General features: G+C 40.7%; 1 protein-coding gene across 7 annotated transcripts in view; it reads left to right on the top strand.

Annotated features, from left to right (window-relative positions):
- The window catches only part of RAD18 (RAD18 E3 ubiquitin protein ligase), a 63,674-nt gene that overhangs the window by 23,184 nt on the left and 19,399 nt on the right, over positions 1-21,091 (top strand). For all 7 annotated transcript variants that reach the window (XM_087744655.1, XM_087744654.1, XM_087744657.1 and 4 more), the window contains exons 8-11: positions 1,655-1,731; positions 2,443-2,503; positions 8,822-8,956; positions 12,172-12,328. In XM_087744655.1, coding sequence (XP_087600781.1) covers positions 1,655-1,731; positions 2,443-2,503; positions 8,822-8,956; positions 12,172-12,328 — 430 coding nt within the window. The remainder of the gene's footprint in view (positions 1-1,654; positions 1,732-2,442; positions 2,504-8,821; positions 8,957-12,171; positions 12,329-21,091) is intronic.

The raw sequence follows: 21,091 nt of genomic DNA, 5'->3' as shown, positions 1-21,091 counted from the left end.
ACAATAGAAGTTTAGGAAGTTTGTTGTTTAACTCTGCGAGAACAGCACTTGTATCAGAATTTCAATCCCGATATGATTTATGTTGATCTTGGAAATTTAATTAAACACTCTCAAAGCCCCTCTCCGAGTTCCCCGGGGCAGGAGTAGACGTAAAGCTGCTGTAGGTCATGGAGGTACGCCGTCATCCGGTGGCTAAACAGGAGCGGAGCAGTTTTGAAGTAGAAGCGAGGAGTGAGCTGGTCAGGAGCCGCGGCAGCTCCGGGTGAGGGGAAAGGAAGGGTGGCGGGGTTGCGGTTGCACTGCTGCTGTTACGCCGCAGCAAGGCCAGCATGAGAAGTGGATGCTGGTTCGACTGGAGCCTCGTGTTGGCTCAAGGCATGCTAGAACTGAAGCTGTGCAGTGCAGGTGGTTCTCTGTTAGCCCTTCAACGTGCTGGGAGGTACTCGGCTCTTGGTGATTCTTTGCTTGATGCTGGTGATGAAGTAGCTCCAGGTCCCTGTCTGTGTCGTTCGTCCAGGCTACCTAAATGAAGAGTTTCATAGTGTGTCACAGCATGCTTCAGCTAGTCTGCCCTAAATAATACAAAACTTTTACTGCGTTCTGGCTCAATACCTATTTATAAAGGGTGATTTATTAAACTAGCACTTAAGATGCAGACATGCATTTTCAGTGGTAGCAGTGAACCTAAGGTCACTATATAATATGAATAGCTGAGCTTCTGAGGAAACATGGGTGCCAAATTCCTGGATTTTGCTTAAACCAGTTTTGAACGGGTTTTATTCCTTCACAGCTTAATAAGCTTCTTGTTCTCTAGATACTTTACTGTGTAGTGAAAGTGTTTGTTTTAATAAATACCCGTAGCTACCTAGCAGCTCTGTGAAAATGATTAAGTGTAGAAACAGATTTGTAAAAGTAAATGTCAGAAGACAGGGTCCTGCATAGCTGTAGTTTTAGTTAAAATATTAACAAACAGAGTTATGTCTGTTTATGTGCTTTTGAGGTGTTGGACTTAACAGTTAGAGTAGGTTGTAATTCGTCTTTGGACTACAGATTTTGGACATAAGCCTGCAGACAGTTTTGCATTGCCTTGGAAGGTATTCCTTGGAGGTAAAAGTAAGATAAACAGTAGATGTCATTATTTTATCTTCTGTTTCAAGATACGTGATAACATGGAAACTCTTTATAAAAAACATGCCTGTACACAACAGAAATACTATAGTATGCTAGAGTAAGATCCAAATGCGATTTGAAAAGGCTACATTTTCCCAGGAATTTAATACAAAGGAAATAAGAGTAATGGCCCGGGAGGTGGCTGAGAGCCAGCTGCCAGCAAGCACCTTGCTGCAAGGCGCCTTGGCCAAGGCCCACGGCTCCCGACCTTGCCTCCTGGGCCCAAGTCTCAGGTACTGCCTCTGCTGCTCAGCTGCCGCAGATGGAAGCGGTTCCTCTGCATGAACAAATGCCCACTGAGCATGGGTGTAAAACCATGCCGTTTGGATTTGCCTGTGATTGGAGTCTGAGTTTTCGCTGTTGGAGAGCTAATGCTCATTTGTCTCTTTGTGATTTAAGTTCATGGTAGTTTCGTTCAGTGCTGTTCAAGCTTTTTATTTAACAGCTCCTGTTTCAATGATCCCTTTCTTGTATTTTCAAACAGTTGCAGAGGTTGTTAAAGAGCTGGAAAAGAATGAGAAGATTCGGGTTCAGCTTGAATTTAATAAAACCGGTGAAAATGTAAGCTAATTATCTTTGTTCTCAAAGAGGGGGATGGCTAGGAGAAATTGCAGAGTGGGCACTGAACATGTTTGCCTATCAGTTTATTATGGGAATTCCCAGATTCCCAGGTTGCATGTTGGAATTTGCATATACCATCTTATAATCAACATGATTTTCTCATACCACTCTTGTCATGGGCAGTTCTTCATGCACTGCTGATGTTTCTCTGCCCAAACCGTTTAAGTAGGAGCATTTTTTTGATTGTGATAAAAATTCTTGAGAAATGTTCCCCTTGGTCATATTGGAGGATTTTGACCCTCCATGGCAGTGTGGGGAATATTTTGCTTCCTAGAATTCTCTAGGATTTAGCTAGCAAATTCCTTGCTTCCGTATCAGCAATAGCGCCTGTTCTTTTCCCATGACATATGATACTTTTGTGACTTTTGGAGCATGTTTGTGGCACGGTATTAGGAAATATTTTATGGGCCACACATGCTGGGTGTTAAATGGGGTGGTGTGGCTTAGTCCTGTTGACTTTGTGAAAGCAAAGCAAGACAGCATGTATACATACTTTAAATATATATTACTGTATGTAGATGAGATGGTAAGAGCTGGCGGGGGGAAAAACAGACAGCTGATCCTTCTAACAGTTTTAAGTTTTTAGTTTTAAAGTATGCAGCTTTATCATCTTTTTGTTTCTGTAAATAAACATCTGTGTGATTTCTGTAGAGCTTGACCTTCACAAAGGACCAGACAGAGGAAGAAATAGATGAGATCCACACTGATTATCGTAAGTAATACTCAAGTTTCACTTCATTTTGTTTCTAAATTCACCTTCTTTTCCTTTGTATTAAAATATACACACAAAAGTGATGCTTTTCGTGTGTGTGTACTTCCCCTGCCCCCCATTTAATAAATCAAAGCTGAAACTTCTTTGAAACCTCTTTGAAACTCAGTTTCTGTTAAGTACAGACGTTTGACAAAACTCACTGCCAGGGCTGGATAAGATTGAGATGGAAGCTGGTTAGCACATCTCCATTTATGCACTTTCTACTTACCTTCTTAACATCCTCCTATGTTTGTGGGACATAAAGAACAGCAGAGTTTTTCTGTCTCCCGCACTGGATGTGCAATGCGTAGTTGTATGGTTTCACTGGGAACCCTCAGGCAGAAATAAGGAGCAGAACTTCTCTGAAAGGACTCCCTGAGACCCCAGCAGTGCTGGGTGTGCGTGCCGGCCATATCCCGTCGAGCTGCCTGGGCTGCTGGCTGTCACATGGAGGGGGAGCTCTGTTTCGGTGTCCTGCTCTGCGTCAGACTCTCCGTGCAATTCTTATGATGCCGGTTTTGAAGAGCAGAAGAGCAGCTGTGACTGTGGTGAAAGCTGATCGTGCTTTGCTTGTGAGATTTCACCCTTCCTTGCCCCAGATTTTTTGGCACGTTCTCTGAGAATAATCTGAATTACTCAAAGAGGTTCATGTAAATTGGTTAATTATTTTGCCAGTTCTATACTTTGTTAAAACTTGGGCTTGCTGATTGTTTAAAAAAAAGGCAGCTTATTACCTACTGTTGTGTCCCTGTGAACAATGGCATGCACTCCTAAGTGTTTTTATATGTACAGAATTTTCTCAGCTTCAGGTTTGATATTGTTTTCCCCTTTTTTTGAGGTTCTGGGCACTGTATGACTTCTGCTCTGCAGTCAGTTCTGCTGGCTGTGAGCCCTCCAAGAGCACCAGCCTGGCTCAGGCATAGCTGAGCCGCTCCGGAGGGAGGCATCTCTGCCAACTACGAGTGTGCTGAGCTGGCAGGATGGGGTGAATGCTGGCTGTCTTGGCCCTGCACTCACCAGTATACCCAGTAACACAGATAATGGGAAAACCCAGTACTCAGGATATTCTCTGAGAACAGTGTTTTCTCTCTCTGTGGAACCATCTAACAATCTTTTTTGTTAGTTTAGAAGCAAACGTTCTTGTGAGAGTTAAAGACTGCAGGACTTGCATCCTGTTGTAGTAATTTAGTACAGAAATAGCTAATGTAAACTGATTTTTACAGGTGATTTCCTGACCCTTCTTTGTGTGTGTGTACTTAGGTCCCTAGTCGTGTTTTATTATTCACAAATTCGTTCCTGTTGTTTCCCACTCATTTCTCTTCATGTGCAGTCTGCTTGCTCACTCAAACATGGTAGTTAGCCATGTAATGCTAAAACGATATTCAATGAACATTAAACTTCTCTGCTTTCAGCCACAGAGGAGCAAAGCAATGAAGGGACAACTTGTTCTGATTATACTTAAGGGTGTATTTAAATCTGCAATATGGTCATATTTCCTGTGTTTCCTTGCCTTGCTTCAGGCATATAAATTATTCCATAATGCGGCTAGATTTAGCCTTGTTGATTTTAGTTGGGTTTCTGTGAAGGCTAAATAAGGGCCTAAATCTTTAGCAAATTTTTCCCTTGCTTTTTGTTGCTGTCCCTGAGAATATATTTTTTTTTTAAGTGTACATGCACTGTTTGTGGTTTTGAATCTTAAGCGTTCTCCTCTAATTCCAAGAAACTGGTTAATAATTACTCTCTTGCCATGCAGAAATCTCTAGCAATACAATGCGGGGAAAAAAAAGGTAAAATGATCTTAAAAGTATTAATCCCAAATTGGGTATTTTCCCCCACAAGGCTTTAGTAGCTCTGTAAAGAACAAATCCAAAGTTCAGTGACAGAACTTTTGAATGGAGGGCCCCAGAACAGAGCAAATGCCTCGTAACGAGCCGTTAGTGCGCCGCTCGTTAGCGTGCTGCTAAGGTGGAAGGTGAGCCTGAACAAAAGCTGTCCGAGGAAAGTACCTGAATTCACAGTCAGCTGTGAGCACCGTCACCCTGATCCTTCTCCCCGCAGACGGGGAATGTTTCGGGGTGGCAGGGCTGGCATGGAGTAACCCAAGAGCGAAGGAGCTGCTGAGGGGGATGTGCTTGGTGCGGTGCCCGCACGGCTCTTTGTAGGGTGATGCTGTCACCAGAGAACTGATCCTATGCTAGAAACCCACTTAACTTGCTTTTTTTAGATGTTGGATGTGCACAGATTCCTTGTAAAGCTGGATCCCTGGTTGCGTTCGCATTGCAACCTTGCAAGCAGTTGTATTGCATGACTGGGGTGGGGCGTGGAAACAGTCGGCCAGTTCTGCACCGGGCTGCTGTGCGCTGCTGGCAGTGGCCACGGGGGAATGGCATTGCCGGTCCTTCCTTTTATTTTCTTGACCTGTTGTACACGTTTTAGAACAAGAAGATATTAAAGTGCTGTCTTAATTTTCCAAAACCAGGTATTTTATTGAGTTTGTATGATTAAAAGGATATGGTTTCAAAATTATCAAGACCACCAAGTGAATAAATTAGCCTCAGGCAGCTTAATTGAACATTTAAAAGTCAAAAAGAAAAGAGAGTTAGGAAAAAAGAGAAGATAGAAATATTTTAATAGGAATATATGGTTTTAAAATGAATAAAAAGTGATGACCAAAGAGGTGAATGTTAACTAGTGTCAGCAAATTATTTCTCATAAAAGCAATAGGGAAGAAATCATAAGCATGAAAAAAGGATTGTACATTAGAATTAGTGGAGATTAAAAGAACTTTTATCAAATGCCTTTTTTCACTGTAGCACAGATGGACTTTAAAAAGCTTTATTATACAGTGAAGGGTTTTTTTTCCTTTTAATTTACAACATTTGCACCCTCGGTCCCTAATTCAGAGCTGAATTAGTGGATTAATTAACTATGGCATAAATGCTGAATAAAAAACCCCAACCATATACTTTTTGTTCTGTACTTCCATATGAAACACACAGCACAGTGGAACTATGTCACAGCCTTGTTGAAAAGCAAGATAAAACAGCTGTGATAAGCCCCCCCCCCCCCTTTTATTTTATTCTTGTCTTCTTTACAATTTCCTATGCTCTTGGCAAATTGCAAATTACACTGTTGGTATTTTTTTTTTCTTTTTTGTGTGTGAAGTCTTTTTGAAATACCAATTAATATTTTGGCTTGATGAACCTGAGGCTGGTTTATATGCTAGCTGGAAGCTCTGCATGAGCAGCCGCCAGAGTCTGTGCCTGGAAGGTGCAATTAAATGTGCTGTCCCCTGCAGTAGCTTCCGCCTGCTCCTTGGGAACTCGGTGACACCCTCAACCCGGTGTCAACCTCATTCTGCTTTTTTCATGGACAGGCCTCTATTTAAAGAGTTAAAAAAATCTACAGGAAAAGAAATACATTTGTTCAAAAAGATTTTATTCTGTTGCTCTTTCTTCTTATAAATCTTTTAATTTGCAATGTTATTCAGAGGCTTACTGATTTATGTTTTGTGTTTTAAATATTTGTAATTATATCTGTGGTGGTTTTATTATTGAAATACCTGTAGTTTTACAAAATGTGTGTCGTATGTCGTTTCAGCGCAGTGGTGATTTACAGTGTATCTGAATAGTGCCTTGCTTTGCCAGGACATTTGTTTTTTACTTTACACCATAAAACAAAACAACAAAAAATAGTAATACTGGAAAAACTGAAGCGCCGAAGGAATTACGTAATGAATGTGCAGCGGCTCAAACACAAGCATCTGGGACAAGAACTTTCTTTTTATTAAGGGAGTTGTTGACCTTATGTGGCGTTTTCAGCTACGCAGGGAGAGGGAGTCGGTTTTAAATCTGTTTCCTTCTGTGGGGCAGAACTTGATATGATTTTATCTTAGCTTTTTCCCCCTCCTGTCACCGCAGCAGGATGTATATCTGGGTTAGGCGCAGCAATTATTTAAACGTGCCGTACCCCGTGCAGCGCTTGGCAAGGGGTGTCCGCTCCTTCAGGCGCTGGGCCACCCTGTCTCCACTGCTACACATGCCCTGGGCCAGTGTTGGGTGCCCTGGCCGTGCTGAGCAGGGTGCCGAGGCCAAGTGGTGCTGTGAGAAGATGTCGTGGTCAAGGAGGAGGTCAGGGCTGGTCACGGGGGAAGCCAGACCCCACCGTTGAGCCAGGACTGGGAGGGATGGGGGAGTATGGGCAGCAGGAAGGGAAGAAGATGGAGAACCGCCAGTGCACGCAGAGGAGCACGGGGTGACGGCGAGATGCGGGTTGGAAACCCGGGGAGTGCCTGTACTGCAGCTGTGGGGAAGGTTGGGGTTTTTCCTGCGTCTCTCCTCTCCCTAACCCGTGGAGGAAAAAGAAAGTAGTTCAGAGACTGATTTTAAAAAAGAAAACAGAAGCAAACTAACAAAACAGATAAGTTATGAGGGAGTTCTTTGTTTCAGCTGGGCTTGAAGTTGATTTCTCAGTATCCCGATTCACCAGGACATTTGCTTTGCTGCCACGAGTTAGACGTTGCTCTCGGCACTTGTGTGTGAAGCTTGCGCGTGTGCCCGCAGTGCAAGGGGGTGCCCGGGTGGGCTGGCTGCGTGCGGCGGGATGGGCCAGGTCTGCAGCGCTAGCAGGCTGGTGGCCCAGTTTGCCCATCGCTAGCCCTCGGCTCTTGTTAGTCCTGAGGATTCCTGTTCACTTTTCTGCCCATCCTCTCTGCTGGGGTTTAGCTTAGTCTTTCCTGCAAGCATAACTTCGGCAGCGTGTGTGGCTTTTACAGAGCAGAGACTTTAAACAACATTCAGTTCTGTGTGTGCAAAGAAAGAAAAAAGACTGGGTGTGCGCACTGGTGCGTATAAGACAAGGTATGCTCTTTTCTCACGAGCTGCTTTATTTAGTCCATAGCTATATTGCAATTGCTGGGAAACTTTCCTGCAGATGATGTACATGTGCTGCCAGCCTTCTGCGTCGGCGGAGGAGGGAGCATGGTGGTCCCCTACCGCTGTGTAGAGTCCTGCTCTGTGCAAGGATGGATCGGAAAATACTCCGGCTCGGAGCTGGGATTTTATTGCGTCTTGGACCTCTGAAATCTCTATGAGCTGGTTGTCCAGACACTGTTGAGAGAGGTAGTATGGAGCCCAGAGGAAGGGTTCTGTGTGCTTCACCTTCTTGTGCTGTTACAAACGGTTGCTTTGCCCCAAGGATGTTTCGGATGTACGTCGGGCCTTCCTGCCTCTGACGCGGAAAACATTTTGAATGCTTTTTCCGTCGGCTGAAAATTAGGCTAAAGGTTTTAGCTGAAATACTTTATTTGTCTCAAAAGAACCAATCTGTTTCTCAGGGTGATTTTTTTGTTCAGAGTGCTTCCGAATAAAGGAAATTAATGTTTGCTGCCTTCGCTTTAACATATCAATATAAAGCCATGCGTATGGACTGAGACGTTCATGCTGTACTAGCTGTGGGTAGCTACAGTCAAATACGCTGTTTCAGTAGAAGTTGGCGTGTTCTGTAGGGAAAACAACGTTCCCTTCATGAGCAGTGAGGGTTAGGTAATCTGCATTGTCTGTCTGAGGAGACCGGGTATTTTCCCAGCCTCTGAGTAAAGAATGTGAAGTATCTAGATTAAAAAACAACATTGCTTTGACTGAATACCAGAATATTGCTTAAAACATACTAAGTGATTGAAAGTGCAAAAAGTATGCCAAAGAGCAATTAACTGTGATTTAGAGGTTCTGAATCAAAACAGCACAATAAGCATGACACAAAGGCTTTCGACATTGCTTTACTGCAGAAATGGGGGAAAAACCCAAAGCAACTTTAAAGCAATTTGCAGAGTAGTCATGAGATTTTACTCTTTCTCTCTAGCAGAGTGCTCCTTGCAGGACTACCTAAAACTAAACCATGTGACTGAGAGCATCGTCCAGATGCTTCTTGAACTCTGACAGGCTTGGTGCCGTGACTACAATATTAAATGTTGTCACAATTAGGAAAAAAAAAAAAGACATCATATGAAGAAAAAACAAACAGTTCTCCTGTGCAAAAATTAAGTTTGCGTCTGTGCAAGTGTTCTTGTCTACTGGGTAACTCTGTAAAAGCATAGATGCAGATTCGGATTGTTAATAGAATATGGAACATATTGCAGTGATGAGTTGCTTTTCATTTGCTGTAACAAAAATGTTTTTAATTCAGTATTTTTTGTTTATTTCTGTTCACATCCTGTTTACTTTTTATGGCGTACCTTAAGAGTCCTGTGGCAATGATCAGTAATGCATTGTTACATTTCAGGAAACAAACACAGAAGTGAATTTCAATTTTTGGTGGATCAAGTAAATAATCGGTGGAAGAAAAGTGGTAAGAGGAAAACAGAAAGTGCTCAAAACAAAGAAGAAGTCACTGTCAAAGAATTGCCAGTGGCCACAGGTTAGTGATGTTGTCTAATATCCCTCTCTTCGATCCACAGTAATAAGTGGGGGTTTTCCTAAAGAAATATTCTTTCCTCCCGTTGTTCTTCTACAGTCCCTAAGGGGAAAAAAAAGGCATAAAAATCAAACAGACCCTAAAAAGATTGACTGCCATTGATTTTACTGTGATACAGAAGCACAACCCGTAATAAATATATGATTTGTTTGATTTTAGTGGGATTGTGTATAGATGTGCTTTATTTAGGGGCATATTTTAATTAGCTGGTTGAAATGGGATCTTAGGTTCCAATCCAAATCTACTGAAGTTGCTGAGAGTGGGCATGTGACAATCTGCATCTTTGAAATGAAGGCGACCATGGGTATTGCTTGCTGGGTTTCAGCTTTTCTTTATCATAATCTGATCGGGAGTTGGTAATCGGGACCTACAAAGATATCTGTGTGGATTGGAACAAGTGTTTTTTTTGTCCTGAAGTTGAAGCAATAAAATACTTTGGCTTCTTTTAGACTGTTTCTACAGTACATTGCCTCTTTTTTTTTTTTTTTTTTAACTTGCTTCATTTTGTGTTTATATGCTTCAACACAGTGAAAAGTGGGAAGGCACAGCTGCAGTTACTTGGTTCTTTATGAGTTAGGAACAACATCCAGCATATGTTCGTTATCTTCACTACCCACAACATCAAAGAAATACCCTTGTGTGCTTTTAACTTGTTCCTTATAGGCTTGTTCAGTCTCATCTGTTTTATGTTACTGGTTGCTTTGGCAGCGTACATATATCTTTGAATGTGTGATTTAGAAAAACATTCCTCAACCTAATATAACTTGTGGAGTTATAATCTATTCAAGATACTGAATTTTGGAGAGAATTCCATTGAACAGAATTGGATGTGCTGTTGTCTGTATCCTTGCGAAAATATGGCAGTTTAGTTTGTATCAGCTCTCACAAATCCCTGCTCTCTTGAGTTGAGCTGAACTAATCTTTGGCTATCTCCTCTGCTGTCTTCTCTAGCAGAGCTCTCAAGAATAAAAATAAATGAAAATACCAATATAATAGTATGAATTTTATCCTTATCGTTTCATGCAGACCTTGATGCAATGCATAATCCTTTCCATGTGAGGGGTAAAAATTAAGGAATCTCAAGGATAAAGTTTATCTTGTTTGACATAATTTACAGTGATGTTCCTCTTCTATAGCAGAGACAGAAGCAATATGTTATTAGATAATGGGATCAGAGACTTTGAAATATTAATTTCTAGCTATGCTCTGTGGAGAGATCGGCTACTGTGAATTACTGGGTTTCTATCTTCTGTGTAAGCTTTTTGTTTGTGCACTGAACCACAGACTTTGAGAAGCTGAAGTAAAGCCATATAGTTTTTCCAAAAGAGTGCTCAGGTAGAAAATAACTTGTATCAGGTGTATCAAGCTGTATCGTGTTGACTTAAGTACATGATACCACCTCAGCTGGTTCTGACAAACCTGCAAAATATTGATTATGATTTTTGTGCACTGAGCGTTCAATAATCTTTGAAATTTCACCTTCTAGTTTTATGCCAAACATCTGCACCTGGTTGTTTGTAAACCATTTAAAAAACAAAACAAAACAAAAAGAAGATTTATGGGTGAAGTGTTCCTTATTAACAGCAATTACCTTTTTATTAAACTAGAAATTATAATATGTGAGAGGAAGAAAACCAGCAGTGGTCTGATGACTTGCCATTTCAAAGGCTTTATATGCATTCCTTACCCACTTTATTTGGATTCTCATGGACGTAGTGGAATTGTACAGAATTAAAACGTACTTTTTTTTTTTTTTTTTTTTAAACGCTTCATGTCTTCCATTGCCCTCTACTGTAGTATTGGTTGATGAAACTTAAACCTCTCTGAAAATCTCACTCTGTTTTTGCTGATGTTTTAATCATCCCTTCCTGATTTACATCATCTTGTTTTGCATCTTTAAACTGAAAATGTTCGATTTCCAGTCTTTATATTCTATAACTTTTAAGCATAGTTTTTTGCTTTGCCTAAGGCGAAGCACCATAAGAATTTGATAAATACTTGTGATGCACTTCCTCTGGATTGCATTATTGCACAGGGCCTTTGCTATTTTTAACCTCATAATTTCAGAGTTATGTTTCATTAGTTGGACAACTGACGCACTGTAATCTGCCGGTTGTTTTCAATGAACAAAAATATGCTCCTGATATTTAATTATACATTTTAGCAGAAGGGAAAGGGCAAACTGTAGCCAAATTCAAAGATTGTATAGTTCTTCCACACTCTAATTGCAGTTCTGTTTGGCCATTTCTGTCAAAATCATTTCTGGAGGGTTAGAAAAGTCAAAGTGGTTTGAGGAGGAACATAGCTTGATTCATGAGGGTGAACAGAATACTTCTGTGAACGGCCGTGATAAGGATTATTGAGATGAGTCTCAGTATGGTTTTAATGTCCCATGCAACTTTGTAGTTAAATAAGTAATTTGAAAATATTTGTGGATATGGCATGAGAGTAGTTTATCTTTACATATCATACTTTCTAGTCTATATTTGCTTTCTCTTTGGAGAGGTAGAAGGTATCTTTTCAGACAACTGTTCATCTTTTTATAGATAAAAACACTTGACACAAAAATAATGGAATGGTTTTACAATTTGTTTCTGATACGTGTTGTCTAGAAATGATTTTTCCTATTAAAAAATGGAAATCTCAATTGTCTAGATTAACATTGTCTTTCTTAGATGCATAAGGAAATAAATCATAATGCTTCTCATTGAAAACAAGCCTATTAACTTGATCTGTAAAACTTTAAAGCTATCAAGCTGTCTCATGCAGTGGATGAAGTGAATTGGTAGCAAGAAGCAGAGAACAGTGCTGTCCCATTAAGTGTTCGCTAATTTCTGAAATAAAGTTTCATCTTACGAAACGTGACGAATATCCTTACCCTCTATTTCTCTTCTTGTTTGTGTTTGATACTCCTATCAATGAAACATTTCTGTTTCAGTCTCTGGTTCTTAGGGGGTGGGGTTTTTTACTATGCAGAAAAAGAAATTGAACCTTGGAAACTGTGAGAGTTTTGGGAAGCAAGTAAGTGGGAATGAGGTGTTGCTATTTAAATATTTATAACTTTGTTTTTTCTTAAAATCTATCTCCAGGCTGCAAAAACTTAAACAATAGTATTTTGCTTTGTCATTCTTGCTAATCTCTGCCTTTCTTCTTGGTAGAACATAGAGAAGAGCATCACACAGGTATTGTCCTTGGAAAAGCCCAGATACTCAAAACAGAAACTCCTGATGGCAAAAGAAGTGAATCTCATTCCTTGGAGGAAGGCCAGAGATCGGTCTCTCCTGCGTTTTCACTGTCATCTGGATCAACAAGCAGGTCAGTGAAGAAGAGTCTCTTCTCCCTGGTTTGTACTAGATGAGAGCAAACATGGAAAAACTTTGCCAGTAACCTTGAGCAATATGTGTCCTACTTCATAGGATGGGTTCCTAAGCTGTGGTTACTGATTCATTCTCCTCCATGTTTCTGGCTGTTCAGTTGCTTGAGGGATGGAGCTGAAATACATTCAGAATTCACTTAGTAGTTTTGTAATGACTTGATAAAGGGATGATGGTGTAAATGTTCCTTTTGATACAGAAACAGTGAGTGGAATGTCTGTGGAACCAGGAGAACGTTTGGTGTTGCTCTTCCACTGCATCATCTTCCCTTCTGTTTCAACTTTTATTTAGAGAGGTCCAAAAATTGATATCGCCTGTCTTTTAATAGTTCTTTGAGTATTGCTGTAAGAAATAGAGCTTAAATGACCCGTTATTTGCAGTCAGTGGTAGAATGCCACTGAACCTTGAAGTCCTGACCGCCATTCACTTTTCTTTATTCACGCGTTTAGTTTTGCTTCCTGAAATTGCCTTATTTGGTTTCAGAAAATGAAGGATCAAGGAAGGCTTTATAAATCAAGTAAGATTTTATGCTTTGGTAGTTCAGTGATAATTTTATTGGAGACTCAGCTGTTATTGCTGAGAAGATCTATCTAGTTTTTGAAGGTAGTGTTTGTCTCTGTTTAAGATAGTTACTTCATAGATCATAACTTGCTATCTACTACTGCATCAATTGTCAAAGATGATGACAATGAATACTTAGATAAACATCCTTTTGCAATACTGGTTGCTGTGGCCCCAGTTTCTGGAGGAAAGGGGAACAAGTCATTGGAAACAAATACTGAATAACTGGTTTTTGATATGTGTCTAAAAGTAAGAAAGCTAATCTTGATAATAATCTCATTATCTTTTTGATAACAGAAATGAGAGGATAAGGCACCCTTTGCAGATCTGCATTTACTAGGAAGAAAAAGGTTTCCTATGTTTAGAAGTGGGAGATAATCAGAGGAAGTAGCTGAAGGTCAACAGCTCAGCTAGGAGTAACATTTCTTAATTTCCCACCCATTACACCCATAGCGTGTGCCTCCTCCTCCTTGTTCTGCGTATATGAAGAATAATGTAGTGCTTGACTTCATCATAATTTATTAAAAGAACAATTTAGCTGTTGAAAAGTTTAACAGAAACAAATTTTTCTAAGTTCATTTTGGTTCACAAAGAGTTTTTAAAAGTCAGCGTGGGCATTAAAGATGTTGCCTTTCACAGAGGTGAATATTAAATGGTGAATTAAAGCCTAGGAAGACATAGGAAAGAGGACATCGACTTGGGGGATTAGAGAGCATCAGATGTTAAATGTCTTTGTTTTATATGATGAGGTTTTGCTGCCTGTTTAGTTCATTTCCTTGAACTAAATGGGAGCATATAGTAAATATTTGCCTGTAAACAGCAATATGCTGGCTGGGCAGATCTCTTATATGGAGGCAGAAGGGGTCTTTGTTGCTGTTTCAAACTGTCATTACATTTTTGTTTGGCTTCAAACTTGCATTATATACCAGTAAAGACATTCCCCTCCCAGCGGCCTTTCCCCTCTTTAGTGTATGTGTCTTTCTGCCTGAATTGTTACTGTAAAATTCATAAATGTAGCATATCATTGTATTTGCTGTTTAATGTGTAACAAACCTATTAAGACTACTGATGTACTAGCTTTATCCAAGTTTCTCAGGTTGTCATGCAAATGATGATAGTTTTTCCTTCCCTGTGATGCAGGTAACTGTTATCTCGGTAATTTCTTCACTTCTAAAATAGGGTCCAGTGCCCTGGACTCACAAAGAGATTTGCACATTGTAATACCTGATGTTTGAGTATCTTATTTTTAGGTCTGTGGTCTTCAGAGCAGAATCCACAGGTCTCAGTAGGACACACTGAATCACAGAGGCTGGGCGACCCTCTGGAGATCATCCAGTCCAACCCTGCACAGAGCAGGGTCAGCTGGAGCAGGCTGCTCCGGACCTTGTCCCATCGGATTTTAATATCTCCAGGCGTGGAGACTCCATACCCTCTCTGGGCAACCTGCTGCGGTGTTTGACCACCCCCACAGTACAATGGCTTCTTCGTATGTTTTGAGGGAATTTCCTGAGTTTCAGTTTGTGCCCATTGTCTCTTGTTCTGTCACTGGATACCACTGAGAATAGACTGTTGTCTTTGCTCCCTCCCATCAGGTATTGCTAAACATTGATAAGAACCCCTTGAGCATTCTCTTCTGAAGGCTAAACAGTTCCAGCTCTCTCAGCCTTTCCTCTTAAATCTTAGAAGAATTAAGAGTTAAGAAGAATTAAGGGCTTCAGAATTAGCTTTGTGTGAAGCAGCATGCTGAGCAGTGAGTTGTAAGGACTTACCAGTGGACACCACAGGTGAGAGTGTCTTTGAAGTCTGCCCTTGGCAGCGTGCAGGTGCCTGGCTTAGCAGTGTTGCCTTGTGATTCACAGCCAAAGCCCTCCTGATTTTAAGCACTGAAGCCCTTTTAGAGATGGACCAAGAACTAAGCCCTAAACTGGAGGGGGAGGTGTACGCCTTAAAAGGCCCTTGTAGGCTTGCGCTGTTCTGGGTTGCGACAGTCTCTTCTTGAAGCTGCTCCACTCAGGATCTGTACTGAAAGATGAAATGGGCCAGGGAAAAATGACTCTTCAGTGCTCACTTAGAAAGGAAGAAACTGGCCCTGTGGCTTTGTTCCAGAGCCTGGTTTTATGTGCCTGAAGCCTCAGCTTTCCAGTTTGCGGCCTGGGCCGTGGCTGCTCTGCTGCCGATGGGCAGTTCTGGGGAAGCACGTGGCAGCAGGAACCTGACGTTTGGTTTGTGTAGCGGTGGCGGGCAGGATCCCAGGCAGAAGCTGTCCCCCAGGGCTAGTGCAAGGCCAACTCTTGCGGGCTTGTGCGTGGTGTCATGTTTGACAGGTAAGCAGATGATAAATGGAGCTGCTTCATCCTCACTCTGCCTGCTGTTGCGGTTGCCCTAGAGCTGTGACTGTTATTTTAGTTCCACAAAATAAATGCCTTCAGCTTGGCTCTTCATCCAGAATTTAAACCAGGTGTTCCTGTTCTTCCCTATTTTCCTTAATTTTTTTTTTAATTGCAAATTAACCTTTTGGCATTAAGGACCTTGGAAAATCTGGAATTTTAATCTTACAGAGTGAGTTCTTGGGAGGTAGAAAGGGCTTGTATTAGCTCATCCAAGGTATCATTAAATCTCTGTTTCGCTGCCAATTTGGTGGGTGAATGACGTTATGAATGATTTTCCCCATGGCCTTTGACATCGAAGTTAAACTTTTATTCTTTACCTTTTTCTGTCTGTAGGCTTGTGTATATCAACTTAAAGTCTGGATGAAAGTGTGTCTAAGAGACTGTAAGAAAGTTTGCTAACGGATATTGGCATGTGGCAGTTACTAATGATGTGAATGTGCTTTCATGAACCAAGTTGGCAGATTTTGTTGGAAAGCGTGCATTTGTTTGCATTATGTCTTGCTTAAGGCAGATTTGTTTAGTCCTTCTTTTTATGCATTCACTCTCTCCAAATGAAATATTTCCATAGACTTCTTGAATCAAACACAGAACGTCTCAGTTGTACAGACCAGTGGGTATGCATCACAGATATTTGGACCACCTTTTGAAAAAAACATGCTTAATAGCTCCCTCTGGTTTGCTCTTAAATTCAGCTCCTGTGGAACAGGAACAGAACTACTAGAGTCTGCATAGAATTGTTTTTTCAGAATCTCTCTGGGATTTTCTCTTCACTTTCCTGCTTTGTGCATGTCCCTTGGTTTGTATGTGTGGTGTGTTTTTTATTTATTTTTCTTTTAAATATAGGGCAGTTTGCTTAACCTTAAAAGCTGGCTACGGCACTGGTCAAGAAGTTCAATAAAGTGGTTGGGTTGTTTGGTTTGGTTTTGTGGTTTTTTGTTGTTGTTGGTTTTGTTTTGTTTTGTTTTGTTTTGTTTTGTTCCCCCTCCCCGTTATAGTTGAATTTAGTCCACAATGCTTGGCAGTTGGGCTGTGGAGTGTGCTGGAGGGCATTACACACTATAGATTCTCATCCTTTACATCCAAACCCCTGTTTTTATACTCTGCTCAAAAAGAGGTGAAAACAGCAATAGTAATACAGTGAAAGCTTAGCATTTTTGTGTGTTTTTTGGGAAACAAACAAACAAAGGTTACAGGGATCAACTCTCTCCAAATACTGATGTGAGGGAACCCTTGTGAAAAAGAATTAAATGCGCTTTTTGTCTTTACTGTTTCTGTTCCTGATAGCTACGCTGAAAAAACAGCAGGTCTGATGTCCCACTGCAATACCCAGGTCTTTGTTTGGCCCTTTGAGGCATGTCAGGTTCTGCCATGTCTACAGACTACCTTTGGACTACAGGTTTCTTGCCTCTCTCTTTCAGTTTGCCAGGAATCAGGTAAAGTGCCAGGTGTATGTTGAACTGTGGCTCATACTCCCAGTATGCTGCTTACACATTTCTGATAATTAAAATGGACCTGAATTATGGTAAGATTTTCAGAGATTGTAAAAAGTAGGTATAGTCATATAAACGGCGTGAAAGAAAGTGATGTATTGTCACTCTCTGGTTACCATGGGGTTAATGTTTTGTTAAGTGTAGTGAAATAAATATAGCACAAATCAAAAAAGAATGATTTAGATTTTGAGGGTTTAAGTAGCATTGTGCTATTGTACCAAGTCATGATTTTCTGAGGCTTGCATTTTATTTCTGATAATAAGAGGATATCCTTTGACAAGGGTAAATGTTTTTCACATTGAAATGTCAAAACTTGAAATATGTTTGGAAGTCCAAATCTACATGCTGTGTTTTTATGAAGAGAGCACTCCTAAATGGAGGGCTGACATTATGATGGCTTAAAAGAAAATTAGGATTTTGAACAGCGTATAGAATATAACAAAACAATTTTGGAGAGTTGAAATTTTTACTCTGTGAAAAGGTGCTGCAAGTAAATTAATGGCTCTTATGCTTTCTCCTTCCTAAGAACATATGCCTTTTGTCAATCTGATATCAATATTTGCTAAGGGAGCAGTTGGTCGATATTAGAAATTCATATATTGTACAAGAATCACTGATGTACTGATATAATTTAAAAGTTGATACTTTAATTGAGGAAAATAAAAAAATTTACACCTGCTGGAAAAAAGATACAGGCCATGCATGGAGGTTATAGCATTGACCCAACCATGTTTGGTCTTTTCATAAATCGATGATCCCACTAAGAGAGCAAAATGTGCATAACAGATAAAGACCAAAACAAATGCTCTGGGGAGGCCTTAGAGCAGCCTTCCAGTACCTGAAGGGGGCCTACAAGAAAGCTGGAGGGGACTTTTTACAAGGGCGTGTAGTGACGGGACAAGGGGTAATGGCTTTAAACTGAAAGGGTAGATTTAGATTGGATATAAGGAAGAAATTCTTCACTGTGAGGGTGGTGAGGCACTGGAACAGGTTGCCCAGAGAAGCTGTGGATGCCCCATCCTTGGAAGTGTTCGCGGCCAGGCTGGATGGGGCTTTGAGCAACCTGGTCTAGTGGAAGGTGTCCCTCCCATCTGCTATAGGGGTTTGGAACCAGATGATCTTTAACGTCCCTTCCAACCCAACCCGTTCTATGATTCTATGAAAGTGATTATATATGGCATATATCCAGAAGGACATCAGTCCCTAGTCTAGAGCCATGGGGTTTGGACATCTTTGAGCCCTGAAAACAGAAGTGATAGTGCACCCGTGCTGTCTAGTGCTGTAGTCTGCATGATGTCCCAACTGTTTCCAGACTCCCAAGGAAAGTAGGTAAGATAGATCCAGCAGATCTTTTCCTTTTGTGAAGGCAGAATCTCAAAGGCATGCTCTCGAGGCACAGAGGAGGCCACTGAAAGCCAAGAAATCCTGGAAGGTATCAAGAAAAACAGTGAAACAGTTGAACCTATGTAAGGTTTAGTATAAATGAGAGCCCTCTGTGGGGAGTCCTGGGGAAGGTCCAAGGCTGGCAAACCTGCTTTCCTCCAAAAACAGGAAGATGAAGCCATGCTCAGTGGTGCCAGGGGTGCGTGGTTTGAAGAGGGGGGGTGCTGGGAAGCCAAGGAGGACTTTGTGGTGAACAGTTAATCTTGGATGTTACACAGGACTTACAGCCACTCCAGCAGCAAGCTTGTATTTATCACAGGCAGGTCAAAGTGGAAGCAGGGTGCAAGGTGCAGGAAACTATTTTCCCTCACTTCTCGTGACTGGACATTTGCCTTCAAAGGATATTGGTAAAATGAGACAGCCTGTAGCTCATTTCTCATGCTAGCACTGAGGAAAAAAATGCACAATGCACGTGCCAGAGTTAAGTACATGATGCACAGCAAGATGGACTGATTAAAGGACACTGGCTGTTCACCATGAAGCCAAGAAGGAACTTAATCTGCCTTAAAATAAACAAAGTCAAAGAAACATTTGCTCCTTTCATTTTTAGAACAAGACATGTTATTCACACTTATGTCGGCTTTTTTCGTCACTACTTTGAGGTGGTGTGTTTATCTTAAAAAAAAAAAAAAAAAAAAAAGGCTGGGTGGGGAGTCAAATCCAAATGATGGTCAAGAAAGGAATAGTTTACTCTTGGTTGATTATCTGTAAGGGCCCAGAAGCTAATGCTGCAGAAAAGTGAGGCAGAGTTGGGGAACTGCCCGAGTCGTTGGAGCTGCACTTTTCTCAACCTGGAGACATGAATAAGTCCAAGAAATGAAACCTCTGCACACCCTGTCACCTTGTCTGTCAGCCTCTCGCATCTTGAGCAGTTAAGTTTCAGAACTTTGATGCTTTTGCTATAGAAACTTACTCATCTGGAACTGATACGTAAAATCTTAGCGTAGAATAATGACCTTTATTAAAGAAAAGGACAGAAAACCTCTTGTGAGAAATTGTCTTGGATTTGGAGTCTGAATAAAATCTAAAGATGTGTTTCGCTTTGTCTGGCCCCAGTATAGGTGGTTATCTATGGGGTATGGAAAAGGCAGAAAATACTGAAGAAACGAAGAAAACTGTTCTAAATTCTGTGATCACTTTGGGCCCCCTAGGCGAAAATTTGTAGAAACAACATACAGAATGAGGTAGCTGTTTCTTTTTTATTTAATTAATTTTCTTCAGTTTAAGTGAATTCATTCAATGATAAGAAGAGCTTAGGAGTTTTCTTCAGGGGGGAAACAAAGAATTATTTTAAAATGTGAATTCAGTTGGTGGTCAAAATTTCTTTTGCTTAGATGAAAATGTTTTTTGATAATTGTTTTTCAACTGTCTGGCATTTTTAAGGAGTTGTTTTAATTTGCAAACAATTTTTTTCCCCTGCATGTGGAAAAAGGTATATAATTACTTCAACTCAAAATCAAGCAATTGCTCAGTCTTTGTAAAAGAAATTGATGTTTAAGAGAGACTAGATGCAGAGAACTATTTCTTTGAGTGACTGGCTTGGATCACTGGATTGTTTGAAGAAATTCTGAAACAGAGGGCTTTTTAGCTACAGCTGGAAAGTTCACAACCCCGCAGCTTGTTTTTGTACAGTTCCGTACATAAATCCTCAGTCTCAATGCAATTACAGTGTCAGAGTTGATTTGGTTTGCTGGCGGGCTCTGATTACTCTTGAGCTGATAGCCCGTTCACATCTACACTTACAGGCTAAGGTGGTAACTCACTCTAGTACATTTTGTGCTCAGTTTTAAAATAATGTGGTAGGCATAGACTGTGAATTACACATGCAAATTATGAACTTGCATTATTGTTCTGAGTGTTAGCCAAATTTTTTCACTTTTATTGTTTTGCTTGTGACAACCACAGTTGGTGATAAATGATAATAACACTACATTTTTCAAGGCAAGGAAGTACATCATGTTCAGGCATCAAACCTGTTCTTTTTCTATTTTAGGGGACTAAAAGCACATGAATAGCCCTTTGTCATCCATCCCCTGCCCCTTATTTTTTTCGAAATGTAATTGGAACATCGGGGTAGGATTTAAAAGTATGATAATAACTCATTCCTTGGGCATCCAGTTTGTGTACCGAAAATGAGTTTTTGACAGACTTACACTTTTGAGAGTTAAAAAAAAATGCTGGACTTCAAAACTTGCCCTATCCACCATTGTTTTTACAGTGTGTTTTACCATGTTTTTCATTTGAACATTTCATATTAGATTTGGCGCTGAAATAAGGTATTTAAACGGTTGCCTGCACCCAGGCTATGGGAAGAGGCAAGCTTGGTAACAGAGGAGTGCAGTTAATGGTGACAGATCCAGCAGACAATTGCGTTGCCAAAATGTAGCCCTATTTAGGTCATGCTTTGAGGAGCAGTTGGGAAGACGCAGTGACACTCTTCCTTCTGTTGACTGTGGCCCAGGGCTTCTTGCTTCCACCCCAGCACTCGTGCATGGGGCTGGGGTTTGGGCTGTGCCTGCTCCTCATGCAGTCACCACTTTTAATTTCAAGTTACTTCATTTCCATATTAAAACTGCTCTGTTGGGTAATGTTTGTAGTTCGACAGATTTATTCAGCAGTTCATGAAAGTTCCTGGGGAATCATTGAAGAGTTTCTAAAATGGCACGCAAAACTTTTAAATCCATTTTGTTTCATAATAATTTTTTCCATGTGGCACCAGTGCTTTGTGTATATTTCTGGTATCTTTTTCCTTTCTATCTTTATGATTAAATGTGCATGTGTTAAAGGTTTCTCTGATCTAATCTGGTGGTGTTTTTCTCC

The sequence above is a fragment of the Nipponia nippon genome, unplaced genomic scaffold, assembly GCF_047370975.1.
Source record: "Nipponia nippon isolate SJK-2023a ecotype South Korea unplaced genomic scaffold, ASM4737097v1 scaffold_9, whole genome shotgun sequence".
In the NCBI taxonomy this organism is placed as follows: Eukaryota; Metazoa; Chordata; class Aves; order Pelecaniformes; family Threskiornithidae; genus Nipponia; species Nipponia nippon.
The sequence above is the reverse complement of the archived record's forward strand: the minus strand, read 5'-3'. Positions and strand labels throughout refer to the sequence as shown.